General features: G+C 46.8%; 1 protein-coding gene across 1 annotated transcript; it reads left to right on the plus strand.

Annotated features, from left to right (window-relative positions):
- The first annotated feature begins 538 nt into the window (after window positions 1-538).
- Window positions 539-8,271, plus strand: LOC140917869 (zona pellucida sperm-binding protein 2-like). The gene is made up of 16 exons (XM_073361397.1): window positions 539-618; window positions 695-789; window positions 1,147-1,308; window positions 1,902-1,946; window positions 2,204-2,368; window positions 2,861-2,957; window positions 3,060-3,241; window positions 4,364-4,493; window positions 5,516-5,697; window positions 5,773-5,864; window positions 5,966-6,090; window positions 6,493-6,682; window positions 7,111-7,246; window positions 7,326-7,422; window positions 7,930-8,019; window positions 8,131-8,271. The coding sequence occupies exons 1-16, from the start codon at window positions 561-563 to the stop codon at window positions 8,268-8,270; spliced, it is 1,986 nt and encodes a 661-aa protein (XP_073217498.1). The 5' UTR covers window positions 539-560; the 3' UTR covers window position 8,271.
- Window positions 8,272-8,774: the final 503 nt, after the last annotated feature.

Here is an 8,774-nt window from a genome sequence, read left to right on the forward strand (position 1 = left end):
TTGAGGAAGCATCCCAGGTGTTTTCCAAGAGCTGCTGGGGCTGCAGCCCCTCCTATATAACCCCTGTAGCTGAGTAGGAGGTGAGCTGTTCTGGTGTCTTCATGTGGGTGGCTTGACTCTGAGCCATGAGGTTGCCTGTATTACAGCTAGGCTGGTCCTTTTACAGCATGTGGTAAGTGGGTGGGTTGTGTATAGGGAGGGTTCTGTTTGCTGTGCTGGCTTCTGAGCATCTTCTCTCTTGTTTGCAGGCTGCTTCTTTTACTTGGTTGCCTTATAGTGCCCTTGACAGCTGGTGTTACTAGTTCCATGGCTCTAGACTTCCCAGGTAACCAGGGCATTCCCCCTGATCATGGTGGGAGGTGGGGGGCAGGCGTGGACTTGTCTTGAGGCTGGTAGGATAGTTTTACTGACCCTGGGGTGACTCTCTTCTCCATTTGCTGGAGTGAGTGGGTTTTAGCATACTAACAGCCTGTATGCTGTCTTCTATCCTGTGTTGCAAGGAGTTGATATCAGACTGCTCACTTCCTCTTGTAGGGACGGTGTCTTGTCACACTGACAAAATGTTGATTGGGTTTCCCAGAGAGCTTGGAAGCAACTTCTGGCAGGTCCATGTAGTTGGTATGTATTGCTGCATGTTTAGCTAGGTTCTCAAGGCAACTTCTAGCAGCATAGCTGACCAGCTTACTCTTTCTAGATGGAAGTGGTGAAGAGATTGTAGACTGTGACTACATGGTGGATCATGAGAGGCTGACTGTAACTGCTCTGTATGTGAACTGCACCAGACTAGAGGTAAAACCGTCCCTCTGCTTTGGGAACATGCTCACTTGACAGAGGCTCCAAAGTGACTCCTCCTAAGTGACCCAACTGCAGTGTTGGGTCATGTAACGTACCATCTCTTTCCTGGGAGACTCCTTCTCCTGAGAGCACCCACTGAGGTGGTGCTTCCATGTAATAATGACTAATCAAATGGCTCCCAAGAAATCAAATTCCTTCCTTTGAGTAACCCTGCCTCTTCTATAGACAGCAAATTCTCAACATGAACATGTGGCCTCTGAGGGTTGGCTCTAATTGCTGATCTGAGGCAACATCTAGTAATGTAAAACTGTGCCACTGTCTTATTCTGACCAATGTGTTCTCTTGCTATAGCATGGCCAACACCAGCTGAGACTAGAGCTGCTGGTGCTCAACAAAACCATTGCAAGGGACAAGAATGTAATCTACAGTATTGGCTGTGATTCTCTTCAAGCAGATGAAGTCGTCCCTACTATTTTTACAGGAGCTACAAACTGTACTAAAGACTTCATGGCAGTAAGTGGGGCAGTTTGACAATCCCTTGGAAAGGGAACTGCTCTCAGCTGTAGAGAGGAGTCTGACACCTCAATGGCCTCTCAGTCAAATCTTGAAGATGTGTCTGTCGACTCTCTTTGGGTGGTGGGAGTAAGGAAATAAGACTGACTAGCAGGAGGATAGTGGATTGTCCCCTTCCTGATCTCTGGGAAGACTCAGATTAAAGACTAGCCTTCTTATTTGTAAAAACTCTAGCTAGTTACCTTTACCTCCTCCTTTGTGTACTTCTAAGGGCTTCCCTGGCTAGGCTTGGCACAGCTTACTGAATTATGTAGACCCCTCTATTGGCTAATGGTCAGTAGCTGTCAACCTGGGCACAGGTGCCCTAAACTACAGGGGGAGAACAGCATTTGCTGCTTCCCCACCTTGTTCCTCTAGAAACAAGCCAGGCCTCTAGCCACTGCAGCACGCTTCCTCAGAAGACTCCCCGAAAGCTTCCATTCCTCTAATGGGTTAGAGGCTCCTTGTTCCATTCACCAAGGAAAGCTTGCTTGGTATCCTCTTCTCTTTGAACAGTGTGCCTTGAAGTCAGCTGCTGTCCTGTTCTCTTTCAGGTTGTATTTCCAAGACTCCTTCCCAGTTTTGCTGATGAACATATGGTATGAAACGTCGGTCAAAATGGGGGCTGGGTGTGCAAAGTAACATGCCTCTAAAGTAGAACTGCTGCATGTAGAAACTGCCAGTTTGGTGATGCTTGCTAAAGTAGCAAACTGGACCCTTCAGTATCTCTCTTGTGTTGGTTAGCCAAGCTGCCACTCACAGCAGTCTTAACACTTCTTAAAGATAAGAACAATAACCCCCTTGCTTGGTAATGGAAAAACCTTATGCTTGACTGACCAGAAGTCTCAAATTGCAGACTACAGAATCTCAGATGGCCTGGATACTGTCCATAGATGATGGAACACGAACACACAGGCTAAGCCTTAGGCAAGCCATGCAGCAAGGGTATACATTCCTAGCTGACAGCAACAACCTAATCTTCCAGGTTTCTTTTGGTGCAACTGGAGTCGCCTCTTACAAGGTAGGTGCACAAGACTGTCTCGAGGCTGAAAGGCAAAACTTGCCATCGGCAAACGATGGTGTCTATAAATAGAACCGTGAGAAGCCTCAGACTTCTGAGGCTCACTAGTCTGAGCTATTGGGGCAGTCTGATTAGTCTGACTCTACATGCAGTCCATGAGGGCATCTGGAAATGGGAGTGTGAGAGAGCTTCAGCTTGACTTCTGGCTATGAATCCAGGTGGTGCATGAGGGCCTAGAATGGAGCTTGTACACCCTTCCCAAAACTCCTGTGTGTAGGAGTTATGTGAAATGGCTAGGGTGTAATTCCAGTGGCTTTCTGCCTTACCAACAATTTAAATGGCTAACGTGCCCTGCAAGACTTCTCATAACTTCTGAAGTCTCTTCAGAACTACAGCCTGGCTTACTGAATCCTAATAGGCTTCTTTTATACCTGGCACTGGGAACTGCACTCTGAATAACCTGCTGTTCTCAACCGTATCTATCCTCTGCAGCAAGACAACCAGATGCTATATACTGTGGCACTCAAGCTTTCATATGGGCCTCCTGACCAGCGGCTAACTGTAGAATCAAGAATGATCTGTGCACCAGGTAAAACTTCCCCTCTTCACAGAGGAAGCTGGTCCCTCCTCTGACCCGAGAGGGACTTGGACCTTAAAATGTCTCTGGACACTAACAAAGCTATTCTTGCAGGCCCAGCAACCTGTAACTCCACACACATGACTGTTGCCATCCCAGCTTTCCCAGGGATCCTCTCTGCTGTGAGTATAGACAACAGAAACATTCCCATGACCCAACTCCAAGCAAATGGAATTGCTCTGGACACAAGAAGGGGCGTGAAGCTGCACATCAACAAAAGAATCCTGAAGTCCAGAGTAAGCTCCCTACAAACTAGTATCTGACTCCAATTAGGAATGGTCATAATTGTAAGTGAAATGCAAACCAAAGATGCAATAGAAAGGGCTGATCTACAAAATCAGATTTGCTGTCCTACCAGCAGAGTCTGTTCCAAGCCATAGGACTGGACTAGACTGTAGGTATCTGTACCTTCGGCAGCCGTTGTTTGGCTGCCATCTGATTTCTTTTCCCTCAACCCTCACAACCAGCAATGTCCAAATCTTCAGAGTAATGGTCATATAAACCACTAACTTTTTTCAGGCACTAATCTGATCTCCATTACTGCAATACAAGCCCCCTCTCTATAGCCCTTTCCAAATGTGCGGTTTTTTTAAATACTTCCTTGCTTAACATTAAAGCAATGTTTCCTGACAACAAACTACCCCTTGCTACTGCACTGGACTTGAGCTACTTGTTCTGGACCTTCTCTTGTCTTGGTAACATGACACTAGCTCTGCCATTCACAGCCTGGACAGGCAACTTGTCTACTACTCCCACAATACTCCCGGCTGGCAGTTATCCCTGGAATGATCTGTAAGGCTATTGCTCTTCTCAAGAAATTAGAATACCCCCATGGATAGTGAGGAGTTTGGTCAATATACCTAGATAGAGATGGTATTCCGTTTCCTGTAGATTGTGCTGCTTATGTGAGATCTCTGGGTCGGGGATGACTGAGAATAAAACCTAGCCTGCTGTATTCTAACACTTACAAATGAGTTAAAGTTGTGAGAACCCAGGCTGCTGGACTACTTACTCTGGCTCTGCAGAGCCAAATATATATACTTAAAGGATTGATTGAGCTTTGGACAAGGTCTAAATATCTTTCCTAAAGATGACACTCTAAATCAGTTATGGATGTAAAATTTACAAATTTCTACTTCTAAACCAGCCTACTCAATCTCCTGGAGTAAGAAATAGCTAATCAAAGCAAAATATTTCTGGCTAGATTGGTCCAGTCTAAATGAGTGTCTGATCTTGGGAAAAGGCTACCTTTGGCATTGTCCTCTTACCAGCAAACATAAATAACTAAAATTACCATTACAGACTTCCAGCTGTCTTAAATAACAACAAATGTTGTGGCCTGCCTCCCTCTCTTCCAGCTGTACAAGGAGAGCTGCTTAGGACTTCAGTCATACATAGCATCTCTCAGGCTAACTTTCAACTTCCATGGAGAAATGGTGTCAATGGTCACTTACCCAGAGTGTCCCTGTGATCAACATGCACCAATAGGTAAGACCACATGTACTTCTGTCAACTCATTCTGTGCTGGTTCAGCTATCCCAGAAGTACTGGCCTACGAATGAGACTTCATCATGCTCAGCATGAAATACTGAAGCTGGCTGTCATCCACCTCCGTACAGGAGAACATGAGTGGACCTCAAACTGCAGCGCACAGCCCAAGATTCATTGGGTGAACATATGGCTAAAGTGTTGATATATTTGATGTAAACTCTTAATAGCTGGCAAGCAAAACTTACAATGTAGGGTGGTTCTCAGCAACTAATGGGCTCCACTATAAAGATGCCAAGTCACACTAATTCAATCTAAAATGGATGCCCCTTCCTAGGTGGTGGGGCGTCTCAGGCCTATGTATCTGATTACATACTTAGAAATTCTGGACATCCACTCCTTGGAAGTGGAAGGGAGTCTTTGGTGTCTGATCATCAAAGTGCATTTGTGTTCACTGTAAAATGAACTGCTTTCCTCCTCCTTCTCCCTCCGCTCTTGCACGCCCCTGCCCGCAAGGTGGCAGGTAGGCAGCCCCACATACAACTGAACATCTCATAAGCTTTTTCCCATAGTTCCTGGCTCCCCAGCAGCTGCTAGCTCTCTTCTGCAGAAAAGAATTCACCAGCTGTCCCCCAACCTACAGTGCCACTAATCTTGACCTGGAGCCATACCACTTCTCCTGCCTGGCCTGCCCTAAACAACTCCTAATGGAATGTTTCCAGCCTAGTCTCAGGTTTTGGTTCCCCCTCATCTAAGCCATAGAGCACTGCTTGCCAGCAGCTCTGGGTCCTTGAGCCTCCTGGTATGAGCTGTTGCAGGATCCTTGCCCTCCAGGTCATGCAATACAAACTGGAGAAACTACAATCCAGTAGGCTCAGGACAGCTCCTCCTAGGGTAGTTAGGGCCCCTGTACACACAGCTCAGAATACTCGAGTCCCTCACTGAACTGAGGCAGGAGCTGCCATAGCCCCATGTACTGGAGTCCCCTACAGCAACCCATCCCAATTCCTTGAATGTTTCAGCTGCTGTGTGCACTCAGGATGGCTACATGGACTTTGAAGTACAGAGTGAGCGGACAAAACCAGCCCTAGACTTGGATACCATCAGGCTAAGAGATCCTACATGCAAACCAGTCTTCAAGTCTCCCTCAAATGACATGGTTCGGTTTCACGTCCCACTGAACAGGTGTGGGACAAGGCAGAGGGTAAGTGTCAGGACAGTGACTGCGAAAGGCGCTCATGTGGCAGGGCAGTCACTAAGACTCCTGTATCCCCTGTAGTTTGAAGGCGAGAGGACAACTTATGAGAACGAAATGCGTGCCTTGTGGGCAGATCGACCGCCACGCAGGATTTCTAGGGACAGTGAATTCAGGTCAGTCCACAACTCTGCTGGTGACAGCCCATCGCAACACTAAGCAAAGTGACTGATTGCAAATTGCCAGCTAAGCTGATGCTGCACATTCTGTCTTTCAGGCTGACCGTAGTGTGCACCTACAAAAGTGGTGACGCGTCCCTGAGCGTAAGGATAAGCAGTCTCCCTCCTCCAGTTTCTTCAATAAACCAGGGTCCTCTCTCCTTGATCCTGCTGATCTATCCAGGTAAAGCTTGCATCTAGCTGCAAATTGTGTGCAGGGCAGAAATGAGTGATTCCCTCCATAGTCAAAGGAGCTCTTCAGTCCCTACTGTCCAGAGCAGTAGACCCAGAGACCTTTTGATATCTGGGGGTGGCATGATTCCATCACTGGTGGTCTGTGACGTAGACCTGGCAGGCTAGGTTTTAATAGAGCCTCTTGCTATGGGGGAATCCAGTAGGGATGTTGGGTTTAGGAGGCTTTTTCTCTCCCTGTGCAAGGAGTTCAACTAAAGCACTCACAAGCTGTGTCCTTCTATGCATCTACAGTACCAGACTTCTTACTTAGCTGGCTGCTTCATCTCTCTAGATTGAGATTCCTACCTATTGCGAACTGGGCTGTCAACTCTGCCGTCCTTGGTTTTTTCAGATGACTCCTACATGCAGCCCTACAGTGACGACCAGTACCCTATTGTGAAATATCTGCGGCAACCAATCTTCTTGGAAGTGCAAGTTCTGAACCGCAATGACCCCAACATCCGACTGGTACTGGATGACTGTTGGGCAACAACCTCGCAAGATCCAAGCTCTCTGCCCCGGTGGAACATTGTTGTGGATGGGTAGGTATATTCCAACTCCTGTAGGAACATAGGTGAGGCTGGTCTGGTTTCCCTGAAGTGCTATGCAAAGGCTTGTTGGAGCTGTGAGCGCATGTTCCTCACACAGATGTAGGCGCAAAGGGTTGCGGTCTGGCTATGATCTGACCACAAAGTGGAGGTCACTCTAGCCTTAGGTCAAGTTAGACATTTGAGAGTGCACATGCTCAAGGACTAAAATGTGTAAATGCCAACTGTCACTCTAATGGCTCACAACTGAGTGACTCAACCCCAATGAATTGCTGTCCAAATGCAGGCTTCCAAGCTCTGGCAGATCTCTAGGAAACAGTATTGAGGGTCTCTTGGGTAATGGACTAAATATTAAACTTGAATGTTAATGATGCAAACCTTCCAAGACTCTCTTCTTGCCTGATTTCAACTCTGACCTCTAGGTGTGACTATGAACTAGATAACTACAGAACTGCATTTCATCCAGTGGGCCTAGCAGTCAGCTATCCCAACTATCGCCAGAGATTTGAAGTGAAGACCTTTGCCTTTGTAGCGGGTGACAAGGCTCTCACTAGCCTAGTAAGTGCAGTCCCTCTAGCTCTAGCTAAAGGCTCGGGCTTCCTGTGCTCCAAATGTCTCTCCCTTATCTTTGCTCTAGGTGTACTTCCACTGCAGTGCTCTTCTCTGTGACAGACTTCATCCAGACTCCCCTCTGTGTTCAACACGATGTCCTCCCTCAGCCAGAAACAAACGAGGTAGGATTTAATCACTGCTGGCAACTAGAATGTCACGTAAACATGCCGTCCTACCACAGCAGAATAATGTAGGTGTGAAAGGGAACTTGCTAGGTCTTCTAGTCAGTCTCCTGCACTCAACCAGGACTAAGTACTATCTAGCCCGCTCTACTTTTTGTTAACAACCACCAGTGACCAATTCTGCAAACCATCTAGGTAACTTTGCTCCAGTGCCTACCTACCCTTGCAGTTAGACATTAGGAGAGAAACCTTTCCTAACCTAAACAGCCCTTGCTGTGATTGAAGCCCCTGATTGATCCAGCACTGTAATCAGTGGGAAGTCTTCAAGCATGTCAAAGTAAGGTACCGCTCAGTTGTCTTTTCTGGACTAAACCCACTTTCCACCTTCTTGTAGGCCATGTTTTCTAGACCTCGAAGCATTCCTGTTGATATTCCAGTTAGCTTGCTATGTTTGTGGATTTCCAGACTCCAGTTAGTCAGAATTATGTGTTGACTAATCTCTTGCAGATGTTGTTGTGATGCAAGCAGAGAACTCCGGTGTAGCAAGCTTACCTGGTCCTGTTAGCTTTGTAGCAGATGAATGGCCTTCAACCCAAGGTATGGAACAAATACCCTCTCCTTGACCTAACTGAGGCATGTTGTTGCCAATCCAAGTTATGGCATAATCTGGCCACTGACTTGTGGTTCACCCTTTTTTCCTCCCTACAGAAGAAACTCCCCTGAGAGAAGGAGCATGGACCACTGTAGTAGCAGCAGCTACTGTGGTCCTTGGCCTGATGGTCGCTGCACTGGTGTCAGTGGCTCTCTTTAAAAATCTGAAGAGGACAAAAGCTGTAATGGGAAAGTGATACGCTAAATGACCTGTGACAAAATAAACTGCTGGATGCACTAGTTCATGGTGGACTCTCTCCTTTATTTCAGAAGTAGCCCCTTCTAGTTTCCAATAGAAGCCAGTGAGACTTGGCTCCTCTCTAAAGCCCGGACAAACCAACCAGCCAGTCCCATGGTACAAAATGTTAACTCAATAGTAACTGTACTAGCCTCACAACTGTCCTATTCCATTGTTTAATTGTCGTAAGTACCTATTCTACTACACAGCTGCTCCTTACTGTTCAGTTAATGTAGTAGGGTGAAGGCACTTGTATTGTTGGCAGTATTTTAGAACCCTTATTCTGTAGATACACCAAGGAGAGAGTGAGCCTAATCTCAACCTAACCTACAACCCTGGGCCTCAGTCTTTGCGCTAAAGAGCTCCATGTTTCCTCTGATCCTATCCACGACTCAACCAGTGGAAGTTAATGCCCGTCAGTACATCAGCAGTAGTAGCAAGGTAGATCCACAAGAGTCTGCGT

This window comes from Lepidochelys kempii, chromosome 10 (assembly GCF_965140265.1).
Source record: "Lepidochelys kempii isolate rLepKem1 chromosome 10, rLepKem1.hap2, whole genome shotgun sequence".
Classification (NCBI taxonomy): domain Eukaryota; kingdom Metazoa; phylum Chordata; order Testudines; family Cheloniidae; genus Lepidochelys; species Lepidochelys kempii.

Coding starts and splice junctions, on each gene's coding strand:
- LOC140917869 (XM_073361397.1), top strand. CDS start 561: ATGTTGATTGGGTTTCCCAGAGAGCTTGGAAGCAACTTCTGGCAGGTC. Junction 4,494..5,515: donor TGATCAACATGCACCAATAG/GTAAGACCACAT, acceptor TGAATGTTTCAG/CTGCTGTGTGCACTCAGGAT. Junction 7,423..7,929: donor CTCAGCCAGAAACAAACGAG/GTAGGATTTAAT, acceptor AATCTCTTGCAG/ATGTTGTTGTGATGCAAGCA.